At 39.2% G+C, this 19,777-nt stretch overlaps 2 protein-coding genes across 3 annotated transcripts; one reads left to right on the plus strand and one right to left on the minus strand.

Annotated features, from left to right (window-relative positions):
- The first annotated feature begins 60 nt into the window (after positions 1–60).
- depdc7a (DEP domain containing 7, paralog a) lies at positions 61–8,279 on the plus strand. The gene is made up of 9 exons (XM_044136991.1): positions 61–128; positions 3,438–3,894; positions 4,612–4,742; positions 4,849–5,041; positions 5,526–5,746; positions 6,034–6,176; positions 6,253–6,378; positions 6,494–6,572; positions 6,660–8,279. The coding sequence occupies exons 1-9, from the start codon at positions 98–100 to the stop codon at positions 6,881–6,883; spliced, it is 1,605 nt and encodes a 534-aa protein (XP_043992926.1). The 5' UTR covers positions 61–97; the 3' UTR covers positions 6,884–8,279.
- cstf3 (cleavage stimulation factor, 3' pre-RNA, subunit 3) lies at positions 8,075–19,051 on the minus strand. Of its 2 annotated transcripts, XM_044136970.1 has the most exons (20): positions 18,808–19,051; positions 18,145–18,249; positions 17,869–17,964; positions 13,837–13,869; positions 13,176–13,273; positions 13,036–13,102; positions 12,918–12,952; positions 12,666–12,792; positions 11,609–11,686; positions 11,360–11,522; positions 11,011–11,120; positions 10,781–10,897; positions 10,476–10,694; positions 10,285–10,387; positions 10,125–10,194; positions 9,836–10,031; positions 9,580–9,730; positions 9,331–9,425; positions 9,165–9,225; positions 8,075–8,653 (listed from the first exon to the last, which is right to left on the minus strand). In XM_044136970.1, the coding sequence occupies exons 1-20, from the start codon at positions 18,832–18,834 to the stop codon at positions 8,454–8,456; spliced, it is 2,151 nt and encodes a 716-aa protein (XP_043992905.1). In that variant the 5' UTR covers positions 18,835–19,051; the 3' UTR covers positions 8,075–8,453. The 2 variants fall into 2 exon arrangements, with proteins under 2 accessions (XP_043992905.1, XP_043992915.1); XM_044136980.1 differs by lacking the exons at positions 18,145–18,249; positions 18,808–19,051 and having other exon boundaries at positions 15,696–18,138.
- Positions 19,052–19,777: the final 726 nt, after the last annotated feature.

The following is a 19,777-nucleotide window of genomic DNA, read 5'->3' on the forward strand; positions in this document are numbered from 1 at the left end:
AGAGTTGAGGGAGGGAGGAGCAGCAGTTTCGGCGCTGTCTGCTGTCGGCTCCGTGCGTCATTTTGATTTGGAAAGCGCAGGGACATGGTGCGGATGGATGGCTGTCCACACGGCCACAAGAGGACCAGGTAATCGCGATTTGTTGATTTTGATTATGAAACATTATCGGTTTCGAATCACTTTACGCACAGCAATAATCTCAGTCACTCATGACTCCTCTCACATATTGCTACTCTGTTTGTAATTAACTAGGACAAATTTCTGGTGACTGAGCAGAATAAACAGATTTATCTATTGTTTTTTTTTTCAGTTTTCAAAAGTTTATGTGGGAAAAGTATTTTAGTAAGGCTTTACATTGAATTGAAATTTTTATGTATATTTTTACGTTTATCTAATGAGCAAAACGTCTTTCATAAGTATTCTGTTTTTAGTATTCTGTGCAGACTCAGCAGTCTCAGTCTGAGGCGTGTTTGTGTCACAACATGACTACAAAAAGATGATTTAGCATAACACTCCACACAGGATATGAGGGTTTAAATTCATGCGTGCCAATAACCCACCGAGGTTCAAGCTGCGCCCTGAAGCCAGATCGGTTAATCTGACTGGTCTTAACTTGCAGAAGGAATGGAGATATCATCCACCGGCTGTGATTTGACTGTGCCACGCTGCGTTTTCATCGGCCGGATTTATCCCTTTCTTATTCTCCGCTTAGTGCTTAACAGTCGCAATGCATAGAGTTGAAGCAAGAGCGAAAAAAAAGGTCACCCATGTGGGAACGACGCCGCTCCCTGTGCGATTATTTACCTCCGCTGATGTGTGCAAACACATGGCGCGCTGTTGTGCATTGGATGAAAGGTTGGGCCATTTGCCCATCCCAGCGCAGTCTGTTCGGATTTTTCCTGTATCTTTTTTTTTTTTTTTTTTTTTTTTTTCACGGACAGAGAAAAGAAGTTCTAACAGTGAAGAGAAACTGGCTTCGACTATGCAAACTGAGCTTAGTCTCAAACTGGCCCCAACAAAACAACAAAACAAGAGGTGATAGAGCTCAGCGGAGTTCCCCGGATTGTTTTGACCAACTCGACCTGCTCCATGTTTTACTGACGTGAACGTGAAAAAGTTTAGCCCTTTCACCTTTCTCTTTATGTTTTTGTTTTTTGTCACACTTAAAAGTTGCGGATAATAAAGTTAATTTTAATATTAACAACCTTGAATTAGTAAAACAATATAAAAAAAATACTTTGAATGATTATATTGTTTGCATAAAAAGAAATTCAAACCAAAAACGAAAATGCATCTCCTCTTTATCTTTCATCATTACTTACTGGCATGTAGAAAATTGACTTACAACACTACAAGAGTGCATCAATAACCGATCCAGCAGGTCACAAAAATAAACGTTTTCACCACAGTGATGTTTAAAGGGAATTTCACGTTTAGTTTTCTAATGCGAACTGTTGCAAAGCGTCCTCCCTTGAACAGCTGCTGCAGTCCAAAATGTTCTTTCCTAATATGCAAATCCTCAGTCCAGGACCGTTTCTTCTCCCCAGAGGGAGACACAGTTTGACGCAGATTTATCTCATTAATCAGCAGATCACCCACAATCCCCATCCTCTGCACCTTTGATACGGGAACATCTGCTTTTCCTGCTGCACTGTTCCAGGGGTCTTTCTTCTGTCTTCAGGTTTCACAGATGGGTCTGTAATTGCATTTGTCAGGTTGTGTTATCAAAACACACAGTCTGTTAGAGCCTGATTTATGTCCTCGCCAAGCCCCTCACATCCCTCCCCAACATTTGCTCAGCAGGCTTTAAACGCTTCCTGTTGGAAGATGCTAAGATCTCACCGAGGCCTGCCCTGCTTTCTTTTAACAGATCTGAGTCCCGAGGGATGACGAGTCACTTTTCCACCGCGGCTCACATATTACATAATGCTGAACATATATTTGAATCATATACAGACTGGTGTCCTTGAGGCAGCAGCAGCAGCAGCAGCACAGCAACAGGGACATACTCTACTATTTGTTTTTTAAAGTTTTTACCGTGAGGTGAGTGTTTAATCTAGAATGGAACTATGATTTCAAGCTCACGTTGACCCAAAACAAAAAAAGAAAATCCTATCACACATTAGTGATATAGACTCTTACTTAACTTTCATCCAGATTCTGCACACCCACATGCAGGAACTCAGGGGACAGGGAGTGTGTAGGTTAGAGACAGAGGAAAACACAGTTCCTGGGCTTTCTGAGAATTTGGCTCAAACAGAGGATAACAAACTAACTGAGGGATAAAAAAATAGGCCTCAAAACAGACTTGACCTCTGGAACGCCGAAGAGAAACTAATTCAGACATTCATTCTTTTTCTGTTGTTCAGAGATTTTGCGCTGAAGTAACTTTGTGTGATTTCATCCTCCCTCTAAGAGTCAGAATGTTATGTAATATCTTAAAAAGATCTTAATCAGTGGTCTTTTAGAGTTCTCGCTTTGTTGTTTAGTTGATTTATTCTGTCATTTTCCATCCAGTTATCTTACCTGAGAGGCCCATCGTGTTGTCTAACGTGTCCTTTTTCACATCGTTTGACAAATAAAAATCGAAATAGTGCAGCAGGTGATTGTTTTTAGCCTGCCTACCTGTAATGGCTTCAGATGTTTCTTAGAATCTAAATGTGGGTCATTTAACCTCAGAGTAAGTAAAACTATTATGTGAAGGACATTCGTTTGAGGACATTAGAAAACAAAAAGTATCACGTAGATCAGGGACGTGATAAATCAGGGATCCCTAATGTTCAAATTAGGGTTAGGTTTTTAAAAAAAAAAAAAAAAAAAAAGCTTTGAACATTTTACACAGAGCTCTGTTCAACCCATCATTTGAAAACTGACAAGCACAGCACAACCCCAAATCTGCCAAAGCACGGTCGCCTTACACGGACTGACTGGAATAAGTGCTTTATTCAGGAGCAGTGCAGATAATTCTTACTTTGGAGGAGCTGCAGAGAAGCACACACTGGGTGTAAAAATCACTCATGTAAACATTTTACCAGGAGTAGCTTAGAGTAAATCCACAATAAATTGTGATCTAACCAGTCTTGCTTTTGAGCCTCTGATAGCTACTTCACCTCATGTCAATGGATTTAATTGTGCTACAGCTGTGATTATGCAACATGATTCGTTTTCAGTAATTTTCCACCATTTTGTCTAACATAAAGGTTTGCTTGTCTCAACTTGCTAGAAATTCAAGGGATTGAAGAAGTTTAGCGGTTGTGTGTGTTTCTGTTTCATTTCATTCACACGATAAGCTGTAAAACTTACGGCACAGAAACATTTTCCAGAGCGTCCAGGCTGCTTTCATCTTTCAGATTTTCACGGCAGGTTTCGCAGCCTATCTTCTTTACATCTCTGGCAGTCCCTTATATTTTCCATCTTCTTTTGTTTCCCCCCATCAGAACAAAGCATGGCTGGGAAGCCTTTTCGGGCCACCTACATCTGGAACAGCATCATTTCCAATCTCCAAAGTCAAGTCGAGGTGAAGCACAGGCGCCACAACCTGAAGTCGTACCATGACTGCTTCCTGGGCTCAGAAGCGGTGGATGTGGTTCTGTCGCACATCACCCTCAGCCGATTCTTTGGCGATGAGGCGGTGCCTCGACACAAGGCCGTCCGTCTCTGTCAGGTCCTCATGGACTCTAAGGTGTTTGAGTCAGTCGGGGTTAAAGTGTTCGGAAAGGAGAAGAAAAGAGACAAGTTCGAGGACAGTAGCGTCAGTTTGTACAGGTTCCTGGATCCAGTAACCAGCTCCTCCTTAGCTCTGACCAATACCAACTCTCACTCCACTGGTGCCATCAAGAGTGGCTACGGCTCGCCGAACATGAACCGGAGCAGCTGCTCACTAACAAGCGAAAGGTATGGGATCATATTGTAACATCTTATATGTACAACAAAGACAAAAAAAAGAAAGCTCAATAATAGTCCAGGACTCATGTTTTATTTGTAATATAAAATAAAGAGGCTAAATAAAATGACTGGTAAACTACAAAATACCAGCAAGGACAAAACACTGCTCAAATGTGGTACAAAAAAAAACAACCCTACAAAAATTTAAAAACCCAAAGAAAGACGATTAATAACACTTTCATGAAACATCAAAACTCAGTTGGAATAAAAAAAAAAACTAAACAAAGTCTGTGGTTGTGAGTAATGAGACATTAGGAAACATGCTATAGTTTGGTTTTATCTGGACGTGTAGGAAGGCCATTGGCAGGGAATCCAGAAAGTAAAATAAACAATAATGAGTGATTTCAACTTACGGAAAAATACTTTAAACTATCGTCCTGCCTAATGAGTAGTGTGAGATATTCTGCAGTCTCTGTCTCTGGAATGAATCGGTGATAAAACAGACAGACACAGTATTCATGGATAAAATCAAGACTTCACCAGACAAAGTTCATTATCCTTTTTATACAAGCAATACATACTTCATTTATTGAAAAGCAATTCCTGTAAACCACCATGTGAATGAAAGACAGGTATAAGGAAGCTCTTGCTGTACTGATTGTGTCTGTTCCTGTAACGACTCTCTGAATCACTTCCATTGATTGCTCTCTTTATGTAACCTCTCAGCCAAGGGGTCCCAAGCTACTCCACCCACTCCCCGGTAAAGAGAGAGAAGCTGCTGGAGGAGGTGCTGGGGAACCTGAACCTCAGCACCACCATCACCCCCCAGATGACCCACCTCGGCCTCTCGCAGGAGTGTAAGCCTCTGTCCTGACCAACCAGACACCCAAGCGTGTCGTAAAAACAAACCAGTCCAAATGTTTTCATCTGTAAACACTGTAAAACTCTGTTTGGCTTTGGCAGGTTTGTATGAAGTGTGGCACCAGCAGGCGGTGTCCAGGCTGCTGCAGCTCATAGAGCTCCCCCTGCTGGAGAGCTTGATAGAAGGCGAGGTCGCTTCACGATCCTCTCTGCATGGCATGGACAGCGACCCAGACCTGCTGTGTCCAACAAGCTACCTGGACAGAGAAGTTCTGAAAGCTTTCAGCGAAGCACAGTAAGTCCTAACTGTGACTTGTGAAAAAAGTCGCCTTTTTATTGTAATTTTCTCAACTTATTGTTATAAGCTGTGAGCTTCTAAAACTACTTCCCAGATCGAAAGCCTAAAATAATTACCCTTTGATGAGAAATCATGTCAAATTCAGAAGAAATGTATTTTTCCTTTTTTTTTTTTTTTAATCATGAGTCACAAATGAACCTATTACTGGCCAATAAAGTGCTCCGTTGGTGTCTTGAAATCCTTCACATCTAAGGCTGTGATTATAGTACAATTACACACAGTGGGATAAGTAGATTAGGGGCCATATGCAAAAACTGCAGTGTCCACAGTTAAACTCTAAGCCATCTGGGCAAGTCGCATCAACTGTCTTTACCTCTTGTTTCTATGTCTGGTACTTAAATAAGAAAAAAAAAGAGTATACTAAAGTACAAAAAATAAAATCCATGTATAAAACTAATTCCTCCCCTTCCCTCTGCCTCAGGGCTGATGAGTGGATGTCAGTGGCGGTGGACTGTCTGGAGTTTCTGCCTGATGAGCTGGTGGTGGAAGTCAGTCGAGGTTTGGCTGCTTGTGCGGATGACCTTGTTCAGTGCAAGAGGTTGCTCTACCAGGTCCTGGTCAGGCATTACAGACAGACGCAGCGGCCACCTCTGCTTAACAACTACATCTTTGATATCCACTCTGGGATCTCAGAACTACTTGGTAAGCAGTCGTTCTTTTCAGTTCCTACCTTTCAAAATCATTTTTAATGTTGTGTCAGAAAAAGTGCCTGATGGTCAACTGGCTAAAAGAAGATTTCTATACTTCTTACTTCCTTTACAAGAAAAGCATAATCCATAACAATTGTGTGGAAACTAAAGCAGCTGAGTTCAACAGCAGCAGGAATTGTTCCCTGTCTGTTTGTGAATCATGCAACCAGTTCCTACTGTTGAAGCAATGACCACTTTCAGTCAGTTTAAAGTTTATAATTGTTACCGTTGCGTTGTCAGTTAACGGGAAGCTGGAGCTGGCTTTAGAGGCGCTGCAGCTGAGCCTGAGGCTGCAGGACGCCCAAAGCCGCGAGGAACTCCGGAGACTCCTGAGATTCATGGCCACTGCAGCCAATCCGCAGGAGGTGAAGCTGCACAAAGAGGTCAGGGCTCCTGTTCATCCGGGGTGCCGCTCTGTGTTCGTTTTTGCTCCTCGTTAACTCTAAATGCTCTTCCCAGATTGAGAACAGGATGGCGGTGAAGAGGGCTTTCTCCAGCTCCATTGTGTACAGCGGAAGGCTCTCGAAGGGCAAGGTGGACTTGATGGTTCTGTTCATGATGGATAACTACTGTGACATGTTCCAAGTAAGTGCTTATGGTTTGTTTCTCAGAAAGGTAATGTCTCTGGTGTTGAGATAACAAATTGGAGTTGATACAAAGGAGTTCAATTGAACTGAATTGAGTTGAATTTTTCTACCAGATTCCCATCTCCTTGCACAAGATGGTGAGTGAAAGATTGAGGAATATCGTAATGGGGAAGGATCCGGATGTGATAACAGGTTTGCAGGTTTATCTGATGTTGTAGGTTAACAGGAACGACTTGCTCTGCAGTAAAGTAATTTCTTTCCTCTGCTCCTCCACTGCAGGCTCAACGTACTGCTCAAGGGTTAGCGGCAAGGAATATTCAGAAAGTGCACAGAAAGCCACTAAGGAGGAGATCCTTTCTCTACTGAGGACAGTTTATGAGAACCCCAAATTCTCCAGGAAGGAGAAGAGGCGACTGCTGGGACAGTTTCATAAAGCTCACCCTGAGACTTTTGTTCAGTACTTTGGAACGAAATTGTCTAGTATCAACATGTTGTTGCAGTAATATTTATACAAGTTATAGATCAAATAGTTAAAAAATACTAAGATCAAATGGAGTTGTGCAGATAGTAACAGATGACTGAGCAAAAATGTAAGCTATAATATTTAATGATCTATTTAATTATTTTGTTTGGTGCGGGTCACTCTGGCAAAATGCTCATATTGATGTGAAAACCACTGATGCGTACTCTGAAGTAGGAAAAAAAAAGTTATTTTTTAAGCTCAAATAGACATTATAGGTCTGATTCAGTCAAAAGCAAACCTGCAGGTTGGCTGTTTCTGTTTTTCTTGTGCAACGGCATCAGATAAAAATGTGAAATTTTGACATTGGAAGTCTTACAAGTCCCTTACTGTAGCGACAGTGGGGACATGCTCCTGACTCTGGCTTGTTTTGTTTTCTAAAAAATTAAAACAGATGTTGGAGATTTTTTTTATTTTTCATTATTTTTTATGGCAATCTCAGCCACGTTTTAGTGGTCTCTTCAGGGTTGTTTAAATCAGGTACAAATAACCCTTCTAATTGGCTTACGGGAAATGACTGGAGTGTTTCCCGCTGGTTTGAAACATCTTGTTTGTATTTTATGTCATCTTAAGGTAAAATTGGGATGTAGAACAGAAGCTTTCATGCATCTTTTGCACCAGCTCTAAGAAGACAATGGCATCTGGTATGCCAGCTACATCCTGATTCAGAGTGGATAATTGTGAAAGACAAAGCAATTCTCTGCATGTAAATTTAAGAAAAAATAAACTTATGAATTTGTTTCTGTGAAATAAGATATGTCTGAAAGAGTTTTTCTTTTTTCTTTCCTTTTTCTAATAGTTCATGATCCTGTTTGTGACAGAAATCCTTTTGTTCCGAGAAGTCAAAACCACAGAATCCTTCATATGCTTCCACTGCGCTCCAGCTGTTACCCGTTACTTCAAACTACCACCGAGACACAGAGAAACATTTCCAGGATACAAACACACTTACTGCAAGACACGACGGTGCCGCTGGCTTAACTGGTTTAAATATCAGAATGTGAACACTAAAAGGAAGCATGTAAACCTTTTCATACTCCCATTAGAAACGCTAGTAAACAAAGAGAGCCCGGTCTGTTCTCAAATGGGTCCTACTTCTGCTGATTGGCTGAAAAGCTAGCATGTGAAGCATCAGCAATATTTCATGCTCAAATAAAAACACAAGCTGCTCAAATTATTTTTCAATTTTTATTGAAAGGAACAGTGTTTCCTCCGTAATATCTAAAAAAAAAAAGAAAAAGAAAAAGCTTCCACTTTGTTATCCTTGGAACAGCTGAAACATAAGATCGGAACTGAAGTGTATCCCAAAGTCCACAGTAGAATTAAAAACTTTGTACAGTATAATTATCAGTCTTTCAAAATAAAAAAAAAAACAAAACTCTTGACGGAAAAGAAAAAAAAACAAACAAAAAACACTAAAACACTTTTGTGTGCTAAAGTATCTGTGAGTGCGCGTACGGTTATTTGTACAAATGTAAAAACCAGTCCTGCGGACGTGTGTTTTCATTCTCTTTGACAGTCTGTTAAGATTACATTCTTCCAGCGGCTCCGGTTTATCGAATCCTCTTCTGCTGGCGTGCGCGGTAGATGTCGTGAATGGGTGGAGCTATGGCTCCCTTGTCGTCCTCCTCATCGGAGTCGGCGTTTGGCCTCTTGAGGGACTTGGCGGTAGCGTGGTTCTCCATGGGGCCGTTGCCCTCCCCTGCCGCCTCCGGCTGTCTGCCGGTGATGAGCTCCACAGCAGCATCGACACCTGAACACAATCAGTCGTATTATAAGTAGGACAATGAAAAACTAAGAGAATGTTTTAATGGGACGATACAATTCAATTTGGATTTTTATGTGAATGAAGCAACAGAGACTGGCTTGTTAAGAAAGAGGCAGTATTTCCAGGAAGAATTTAAAATTCTAAACCTGAAAAGTGTGGCTTGCATGTGAATGCAGTCCCTTTTATTTGGATGGCCCTAAATATTGGTATTGGTAAAATAAAAATAATGTAATAAGCACTGTAAAGACAGTCAAAGTTTATGTTGGGGGACAGAGAAAACCTGTGGAAGAAGGTCTTCTGGTCAGATGAGGCAAAAACTGAACTTTTGTCTCATCTGCCTCATTGACTTCCACCTCACTATTATATACTTCTTTATGTTTGGTTTGAATATTTTTGGTGAGGCGCTGAAAGTCTTTTCCTTTAGACTGAAAGTATTCAACTAATAACTGGACAACATTTCTGTTGCTCCTCGAACAGAGACAACAAACAAACTTACTCTCAGGAAGTGTACATCTCCTAAACGTTTCCATGAGCTCATCCACTTGAACAAAGGGACCCTGTGGACAGAAACAATTGAAAACTGAACACTGCTGCTGCTGCTGCTGCTGCTGCTGACAACTCATTAAAGATGAGCCTGGTGGCGATAACCGGCCGTAACTTACAGTGAAGCACGAAGGCGGAGGGAGCAGCTTCATTAGGACAACAGCAGCTGGAGGGACTGGGAAAACTCCACCAGGGACCGGGTGTAGACCTGCAGCTGTGGGGAGGAACAGAGGTAGGATCAAAGATGAATCCCATTTACACATCAGGTCTATTTAGATGGAAAACAGTGGAAAGACAGCAGCAGGCCACAGAAAAAAGAACTCAACACACAAAAATGAACCCTGCATGAAATATTCGGGATTACGTACGAGCGAGGTGACGTGGCTGATACGGGATCATCTGATTGGTGTCTGGTTTGGGATACTCTGGTTTACGGTCGGGATCGTCCTTTAGTGTAGGCACCGAGGGAGCCACCACGGCTTCAGGGAGCAGTGCTGCCAGTTTGGCACGAGACACATCCTACAAACAAGCAGGAAGACTTGTCAACCTGATCACAAAGACTTTTTTGGCTCAACTACACTGGCAGTCATGATTCAAAGTCATGTATCAGGAAGCAAAACACACCTTGTAACCAAGGGCTTTGAGTTCACTGGTAGAGCAGGGATAAAGGTCCATGAACTTGTATCTATCTACAAGCAAAGCCGTTTCTTTCCCCTCATACTCGTCTTTGAAGGCTGTGAAACGTCGGCGCTCTACTTTCAGAATACTGGCCAGGTCTCCGATGTTGCTCTCGAACGCCAAGAACCGAGCCCAGATCTCACTGAGGAGCAGATGCATGTCACAGCTCACTGCTTTGGACCGATGTCGTAAACTCAGACATGCACAGACAACATAGCCAAATGCTTGACATTACCCTGATTTCTCTGGGGATAGGCTTCCAGAGGTGAGGACCCGTTCGAACAAAACCCTGGTGTTGTTGTCCTCTGAGAAAAGAATCAGACACATAAAACAACGTCTGTAAAAGCAAGCAGCAAAGCTACAGGAAGGTGAACAACTTAGAGGATGTTACAAACCATTAAGGTGGGAGAGGTAATCAATGTAGGCAAGTATGTACTCTGGAATGTCTCCATATTTCTTCAAACCCAGCTCAAAAATCTTAAAGGCCACTGATTTATCCTGTTGAGAAAAACACAAGCAAGATTTTGAAGCGTCTGTGTGTCCAGCCACTCCCCAAACCACGCACCGAACTTCTGCTTCGTCTTACTTTGCTGCAGTAGTATTCCATCAGAGCTGCAGACACGTAAACGTGGTGGCGTGTTCGCAGGTCCTCTCGAGCCTTTTTGAAGATGGAGCGACCTGATTTGATGCCCTCCGCCCTCCTGGCGAATTTCATGTACTGGATGTAGACCAGCGTGGGGTCGATGTCCTCGATCGCAAGCAGTTTGTTGTAGATGCTGTGCACTTTCTCGTACTTCATGCGACTCTGAGAGAGTGGCACAAAAATAACGCTGATGGAGAGGTATACGATGAATTGGTTAGTTTGTTCTGAACACGTAACTGGACACTCACTTCTTCGTAATCAGCAAACGCAAAGTAGAGGAGCATGTTCTTTTTGAGGAGCGTCCCAATGGCACGTTCATAGATGTTAGCTGCCTCGTCGCTGAACAGCTTTGAATTATTCATGTCCTGAACGAAAGAAAAAGAACAAAAAAAATTTGGAATTAAGACATACGATTTATCCGATATTCAATATCTGAAAATGATTCAGGCTCAGTTTTGAAAGTATAGGTGTGTCTTACTCCTTTCTCTGCCAGCAGCTTGCTGGACTGCTCCAGGTACTGAGCTGCCTCATACCAAATGTCGGGATGGTGACCCAGAACCAGCAGGCACTGCTCATAGGCAAACATCACTGCATCCAATCAAATTAAAAAGCAATTAAATAAAAATGTTCCTGCAGTGCAACAGTGAAATAAAGCGAATCGTGTCAGAAAAAGAGTAAAACTCTGCCCTCTAGTGTCGTATCTGTAGGTAAGATTATCTCTAAATTAACACATCACTAACTGAAGTAAATGTAAGAAACTACATATGACAACCAAAATAATGTTTTGAGACAAGACCACCAACATTTAACATTGTGCTTAGTGTTACCTCTCTTTGTGATGAGGGTCTGGTCTTCTGTACGGAGTGGGTTGCTTTTTTCCCACTGAATGTACTTTTTCCACATTTCCACTTGCTGGGCCTCCTGAGGGGAGTTCTGTGGTGGAACTGAAGGTGCGTTTCTGTCAAGCCCTTTCATTACTGTCTCATACTCCTGCATTACAGAAACCACCCAACAGCCTGTGTCAGTTACCCAGAACAGTGTTTGATACATTATTCAGTGGGAATCTGATTTCTCACCTTTGCCACTCTCCTTGCATTCATGTAATCCCTGCTGCGATCTTCAATCATCTTTTTAGCCAAATGCACATTGATGCCCTGTAAATAAAATCCATAGATTATTCCTGCGTTTGTTCCTATTGAAACTCTAAATCTACATATATTTTGCTTGATAGCTTTTGGCATCCCTTATAAGTTTCTGAGTAAAGTTTACACAGAAAAACTTGCTCAACTTTATTCAAAATAAATAATCGCTAATAGGACCAAACACTATAACTCATGTCAGTCTTTTTATATTTCAAGTAACTTTCATACGTCCTGCTTGCATGAATGTTTCCAGAACTATTTCCATTCTGGAACTGTGAAATTAAACACCTAATCTCCTGCAGTATTAATGTCAGACCTTTTGATTTTACGGTTCTAGATCAAATACTTTGAATTAAAGTCACTCTGGAAAGCATAGGGTTATTTTACTGACTGATCTAGATTCTGCTGAGATTGAAGTAAATGTAGTGTTTAGAATGAATTGATATAAATGTAGAATTGCTGCTTTGTGATTTTCTTTGCCTTCAACAGAAAGCCAATCCAGATGGAAACCAAAATACCACCACCATGTTTCATTATGCTTCTTTGGGAGTGTCTGGCCAGTAAATATGTATGTCATCTAAAGGAAACAACCATGTGATTTTCCACAGCTCTTAGTGCCAGGGAGCAGCATTCGCTTTGGATGGCAGATTGGCAAATATGCACACCCATAATGTAAAATGCATCAGGTGCCCAAACAAAATGAAGATGTTTGACTAGTTTATGCTATTATAAAACAAGGAACCTACTTCCAACTGATCAAGTTGGTTGATAACTCTTAATTACAATTTCACTTTAAAATTGAACTCTAATCCTGACTATTCAATAATCTTTAATCTATTTTATGTAGATTGTATGGATAAATATGTTCCTATGTTCTCCTTTGCTACTGTTTGAGTTGTAAGTGAAGCTTTTAAGCTCATTTAAAAAGAAAAAAAAAAACAACACAATCACATGCAGGAGAAAAATACTAAACATTGATTGGCTCACTTGCCTCTTCATATTTGCTATAATCTCTCCAGAGCTGTTCAATGTTTATCATTGGGTTCACGCAACCTCTTTGGTAGACTCTCCGGACCGCAGTGATTCTTTGATTTTCTGCGTATGAGCCCACTGCCTCACTAATAGAAGACACAAAACAAACAAGATTTTTGTTTTTAATGCAGGTTATCATAAAATTAAGGTCAACAAATTGAAAAAAAAAAAAAAATCCCCAAACAAACAAAAAAACAAAACAAAGACTTACACTCCTTTTAGGAAATTTATGTAGTCGACCCAAATCTGAGAGAAAGAAATAATAGCAAGTCAGATAAGAGCACTGAACAGAAATTTAAACAACTTGATACAAGTTCATATTTGCAGACCTGGTAGGACATAATTTCCATCCCAATTTTATCAAGGGCGAAATCATATGCCTGGGCCATCTTCTCTCTGAGAATAAGGGAATTAAATTATTTACATTCTCTTCACATGTTGGCTGTCATAATTCAGAATGTCTTCTTACTTGTAGCTGGGAAGCTTCCCTTTGGTCTCTCGAACATATGCAAGGTAGCATTTCCACAGGTCAATGTGCAACACTTTCATTAGGCATCTCTGAAACAACTGCAACAAGATGCGAGAACATGCAGAAAAAAACATTTTTACATTTACTCTATAAGAAAGAAATCACATATACAATCTGACTTATGTGGCAACCAAATAGCTGGTCAAATGTCCCATGAGGCAAAAACTGTTTCAATCATTAATATATATTTTTTATTTTTTATCTATCTGATCTTCCAGCTACAGTTCCGACGCTTGCAGAACTTCTGAGATTATATGCTGAAATAAAATGGTCAAAATCAGAAATGAGCAGGCACTTAAACATTTGAAGACTTTATTAAAGTAAAGCAACATAAAAGGTACACACAGCATCAAGCATATTCCATATAGATGAAAATATGTGAAAAGAAAGAACTAGAAAGTATTTGGGGTGGGGGAGTACTCCTTGTATGAACATTGAAGACAGATAGTTCAAAGGTTATTGAAAAGGCACGCCAGAATATACTAGTTAAACCTTTTTTTTGTTTGTTTAAAAAAAATTTATTATCAAAATTCCCACATATTCAGCCTACGATTAAACAGAGCTACAACACTGAAAACGAGCTTTCAGTTTGGGCACTTACCTTCTCTACCTTGTCATAGTTTTTAGCCTTTATCTGCAAATAAAAGTGTAAAAACTTATAAATGTAAAGCTCAAAGGAAACATGCATTCATGCAATTTTAATAATTCAAACACACACATCCACACAATGCTACGAATCAACAGTGATATTCACACAAGAATGACAACTAACTTTTAGAAAGGGGTTTATTTTATTTCCACTTGCGCCACATAAGCCAAGAAAACGCGATAGAAAAAACAAACAATTCATATTGTCAAAAATAATTTAAGTGCAGTAAGCCCAGCTTTTAAAGGCAAAAACATCTGAAATATTAAATAACCATCCTACAATGACTTTTAGGGGTGCATGGCTAATAAACTGGTTCACTGATGATAATCTTCTGCCTTTAAAGAATTTTTTGGCCCTTTCCAGTTACAACACTGATTGGAAGGTATTGCTAATAAGTAAAAATAAACATTTTAATGCCACACATAATTTTGAGCAATTATTGTATCATAATAAACACAAGTAAAAAAATGTTGTGTATTAGGATAACATCCCTGCCTCTTCACATTCTACATGCCATATCATCTCACTTAAATCCTTCCTGCTAAACATATAAAATCATTGGGATTTTTTTTGGACACAAATGTTGAAATTATGTGTGGGTTTAAGTTCAGTCTTATCCCTGTGAAACTGCAAATGGGCAGAGATAAGCATATTTGTGAAATGGTTTCTTTTCAGGCACCCTACTACTTTAAAAAAAATTGAATGCAAGGCTGAGAGGTGTGGGAGGGTATGCAGACTAGAAGAATAGGAATAAAAAAATCCTGAACACATCCAGCAAATATTTAGTTCACTTTTCATAAGATGCAAGAAATACAGCATAGAACCTTAATCTTTAAGTTTTTAATACAGAATGTCACAGTTTACAAGGTGTTTCGAGGTATACCACAAAAGAAGTGTTTTTAGTCAAACTAGACTTGAAATCTACATCATAACTTACAAGCGACCTTATTTGGCATAAATGTGTCATAGGCGAGTCAGAACAACTTGAAATTCTGGCCCTACTGCACACAAACTAACAGTCTTGCCCGCTTAAATTTTGCATTTCAAATTTAGGTCAAGGCGATTCCATCTTCGCACTAAAGAAAAGCACAGATTTAAACCTCCAAACATTTTGCCAAAAATACTTTCAAGAAGTTTTTATGTAAAAAAAGCAGTTTTTCTTCACAATAGTTTGTCATCAGTGAAAAGGACAAATTTAACTTCTTCAAATTAAAAACTGAGCTCCAGTTTCTCCGAGTCCACTTCTCAGCGATGGCTACATCTGGCTCCTAAGCCTTTGTGTGGTTTGCAGAGACGTGCAGTAAAGCTCCAGTTCAGCTGCCAATGCCCAAACTCAACAGCCATTGGTAGTTAAGAGTATAATCTTACACACATTACTGTAGGAAAATATTCACAGAAGGCTATTTCCAATCACCTTTCTCAAAGTTTATCTACCAAATGTAATAATTGCCAAGGAGTGTAAATCTTAAAAGTATTCACGAAGTTTAGAGAAGTTTCCTCAATGAATATTAGTTGTTTACAGCATCATGAATCTATATCAGTATATCTACTAACTCCAGTCTTGGGCACCTAATAAATGAATCTTCATAGGACTTGTCTCGCCCCCAAATCCATATTTTATAATGCGGTGGGGGAAACAACTCAAGCTAAGCTGGGTCTCTTGTATGTATAGATGGCCTAGCAGGCAAATCAAGCATGTCACGGAAAATGGCAAAAATATGCAGAGAAAATTTTACATTTTGGGGAATTTCCAATGTAGTCCTCAGCTGTTCTGTTTAAATACAAAGAAATTAGCACATAGATATACTTACCACAAGGGGGAGCAGTTATACTAAGAATGACGGTGTATGTCATTCATTATAATCCTAGGAGATTTCAATTGGGTTTGATAATTCTAATTGTGTTATTTCAAAAATGAAATCGTTGTGATTGTTCAAATCTACCTAATGCAGCTGATTTAAGAAAATTCTGGTATTTGGAGTTAAATGAGGACAGAAAAAGTATCTGGCAAAAGTATTCACACCCATTGAGCTTGTTTGCATTGCACTGTCGCATTACACCCAAACTTCAGAACATGTTATTGGGAATTTATGTAATAAAGTAGCAGAAAGTCATGCATGATTTCACACTGGAGTGAGCAATGCTTCATCAGAAAATGTCAAGGAAGACTTCATAGGGAAAAAGAGGGGCAGACAAAGAATCATGCTGTAGAGGTACTTTTCTGTAGCAAGAGAAAGGTGATCTGGTTAGACTTGGAAAAAAAGAAACTTGTTAAAACCTCAAGTACTTAAGACAGGGGAAGAGAGTGATCTTAAAGCAGATGAAAGAATATATAAACAATGGAATAGTGTAAATAAAAAAACAAAGGGGAAAAAAAATTACATTTAGAGCATGCTAGTAGAGGTGCCAAAATGTGGTTAAAGGATTTCAGCCACAGGGACTAAATATAGACGCCAAATTTACAGGCCTTTATTCTCAACAAATATTGAAACTCATGCATTTTCCTTCCCTTTTATAATTACATGCTACTTTGTGTAGGTCTTTCACATACAATTCTTATAAAAATGTAAAAGTTCACTACTGTAACAAAAATAAAAGGTTCATGGAAATACTTTTGCAAGGCACCCTGGGAAAAAAAACCCCCAACAATATTGATGCTGCATTTGTAGACATTTGTTTAACCTTTTTAAATGTCTTTGTATAAGCTTTGTCAATTTTATTTTTTATATCAAACATTGATTAATAATTTGAAGTGACAATATGTACAAACTGCTAAAAGTATTTTCCCTTTTCTGAAAAATATTTCAATTCCATCTGGTTAAGAATTCCAAATCATCTCTGTTTAATAATCCATAAGGGTCATAAAATCACACTAAATCACATTTCTTTGATACTGTCAACTCTACTCTTATCTGTAAAATAAATAAACAATAATATCCTTTTAGCTTATTTGTCTTGTTCTGTTTTATGATAAAACAAATAATGACTTAGATCACACTATATTATCTTTATGAATGTATTTGCTGCTAACATTGTTACAGATAACTCTAATGTAAATAAGAAAAATATTTAAGGGTTGAGGTCTATAATGAAAAAGAGAAAATTTGTTTTTCCATATTTATAGAGTAATGGCAGAAAGTTGGTGTAAGGCAGAATATATGACGAAGTTTTATTTGGAGGAGAATCTACTATCTAAATACATATTGACATCACTGCTTAATTTTAGAAAATTAATACACTTGGTGTAAAGAAATTTGACTTTTTGTTAGAACTGATCATCGGGTGTAAGGGAAATTAAATCTTCTGGTCAAATTGTTGGTTGGATGAAAGTAAAACTTATTCTTGGCAAACAAAAACACAAGCAAAGGGTCACAGTTTGTGTGTTCAGGAGAAGTGGGGCGAAAGGTCTCAAGAAAAGAATGGGCCACACAATAAAGATCGTCCTTTATGAAAATAACCCAAAAGAAATGACACAGGAGGCAATAAATTGACACGACAAGTGAATAAAAGGCTAATGCACTCCAATACCATTAAAATAGTTTTAATACTGTTGCAGACCAAACATGCAACAAATGCACTTTACCCCATATTTAATATGCCGCAGATGATATGTAATCTTTCGTTTAACTTGGAAACATGAGTAATTATCCTTAAATAGCTATAGATAATAACCCCTTCTTGCTTAAAGGCACAATTCCTAATGAACATTAGCAGAGCCCAACTGCAAAGTGTTTTGTATCAATTTTTATAAATGGTTCATTAGACGGTTTTTCACTTTGTACACTTTGTTTTAGGAAACTGTGAGAATTCTTTAGCTTTTGAAGAACATCTCTGAGATTAGACAAAAAGGCTCAAAACAAGAATTGTGACTTTAAACTCCATTGAAGTCAGATACATTTGGATTGTGTGAAAATCACATAGTTGATTATGTTAGAATAAGTCTCAGCCATGCACACAAGGGAAAAGAATAAAAAAAGTATTAACCTCAGCTTCAATGAACAGTTTCCAGAATCTGCCAGAACTCGGGAACTGTGAGACAAGTCGCTCATGGGTCTTCCTTGCTTTATCTATGGGTTGATTCTACAGGAGGAGATTGCATTTACATTCCACTCACTATTTAACATAACAATGGCAATCCTGCCAATCATGAGGTGGAAGACGAAATCTAAAGTTTCGTATTGGACTCAATTCTAACCCCAAGCCCACCACCCTCATTCCCAGTATCCTTATCCCCAGTAATACAACTCGGTGTCACTAAACCTGTGCTTCTCGAATCAGAATGCTCCATGCGTCAAGGTCATATGGGTTTTCTTCCAACTTCTTCTCTGCTTTCTTCACCTTCTCAGGAATATACTCGGCTGCTGTCTGTAACACACAAAAAAAGCAACAAGCAATGTTGTTAGCAAACTCAAAATGCTTGTAGTAATGTGATGCGAAGGCCCACTTAGCGCTGGACACACACAGGAGATATTCGTGTTATTCATTACCGGACCCTAAACATCATAAAAACGAAAAGCAGCACAAAAATCGAGATAAATCGGCTGAAATACGTATATTCCCTAGGTAGCTTGGTTTTTCTAGCTGGCGCCATTAAATGGAACCTTACACAGTAATATCTAGAGTTAAAATAATTCAATAACTATCAGAAACTGCAAAGTAGCACGACTGTGAACTAATGTTAGCTCGTAGTGTTGGTATCGGCTAGCTTCACGTTGCGACAAAGCAGCTGAATCAATATGGCGCACGACCACGCCACAAAAAAACGAAGGACATGACTTCTACGCGTTTGACTCCCCCGATAAAGCTGCACACACTCAACATTCCAAACTAATTTACGTGCCGTACAATGCTGTATGATAAAAAAATTAGCTATGACACAGATATCCCGCTAGCTTGGCCATGAATAGAACTGCGTGTTGCTACCTGCTCGGCTGTTCCCTCCGTCGACATGGCTGAAGAGTATCTGTCTCAAAATTTATCAACCACTGCAACTAACACCGAAATAAGCAAGATGCAGGAATTTTCTTTAAAACTACTAGGTCATCGACATAGTTTTAGGGTGATTTTTTACGTTGCCTTCGAGCAGCTAACAGCTCAACGGCTGGACTGGCCGATGACTAAAATGGCGAGAAGGCAGACAGTAGCGTTCCGTTGAGCGTGCAGGAACAACAAAGTTACTTCCGGCAGTCACAATTTCTTCAAAATAAAAGCATTGGCTGCAGCATTACGGGTTAAAAAATCTTTCATATTTTTTAAATCAGTTTCATATACAATGATTTACATTAACGTTTGGTTAAATTACACCAAGATGAGAAACCGCTATGATGAAACCACACTTCTAGAATTAATTAAAATAGCTACATGTGTATGTCTCTAAGCAAATACCGGGTGATACATGTGAGATGTAATGCATGCATTTCAATTAAGGAAGACTGTTCAGCAGAAACAGTAACAAGTGATTTTGCACCAAATAACACTGATCATTCTGTTGGACAACAGGGGGAAGCAAATCACAGCCACAGAGAGCGCGCGAGCGAGTCTGTCTAGCCTGGCCAACAGACTAGAGTAATAGAGTGCAGCAGTTATCGTTCACACGTAGACATATTTAGTTTTTATTTGTTCCGTTCTCAAACCAGTTTTTACCATTATTACCTATTATGTATTTGTTTAATTATTTACAGGTTTCCCTATACATAACTCCTTCTATATGTTTAACATAATCATATGTGTGATTTTAGCCTTAGAGGCTACACACTGAACAATTGTGTAAGCTTGGAAAACATAAGTATATTTATATTATTTCATTAGAGTAGTGTGAGGTATTCATTATATATGGTCATGAATCCTGGACTTGTCCAGAATATCTTTGATATTTTAATATTCAACTAACATT

This window comes from Gambusia affinis, linkage group LG02 (assembly GCF_019740435.1).
Source record: "Gambusia affinis linkage group LG02, SWU_Gaff_1.0, whole genome shotgun sequence".
Lineage (NCBI taxonomy): Eukaryota > Metazoa > Chordata > Actinopteri > Cyprinodontiformes > Poeciliidae > Gambusia > Gambusia affinis.

Bases quoted from the DNA above. Each gene is read 5' to 3' on its own strand.
- cstf3 (XM_044136970.1), bottom strand. From the start codon at position 18,834: ATGTCGACGGAGGGAACAGCCGAGCAG. The intron at 13,870-17,868 runs GTTAATACTTTT...TTTTATTTGCAG, and splicing joins AACTGTTCATTGAAGCTGAG to ATAAAGGCTAAAAACTATGA. The intron at 10,898-11,010 runs GTAAGACACACC...TCTTTCGTTCAG, and splicing joins AGCTGCTGGCAGAGAAAGGA to GACATGAATAATTCAAAGCT.
- depdc7a (XM_044136991.1), top strand. From the start codon at position 98: ATGGCTGTCCACACGGCCACAAGAGGACCAG. The intron at 3,895-4,611 runs GTATGGGATCAT...GTAACCTCTCAG, and splicing joins TGCTCACTAACAAGCGAAAG to CCAAGGGGTCCCAAGCTACT. The intron at 4,743-4,848 runs GTAAGCCTCTGT...TGGCTTTGGCAG, and splicing joins CCTCGGCCTCTCGCAGGAGT to GTTTGTATGAAGTGTGGCAC.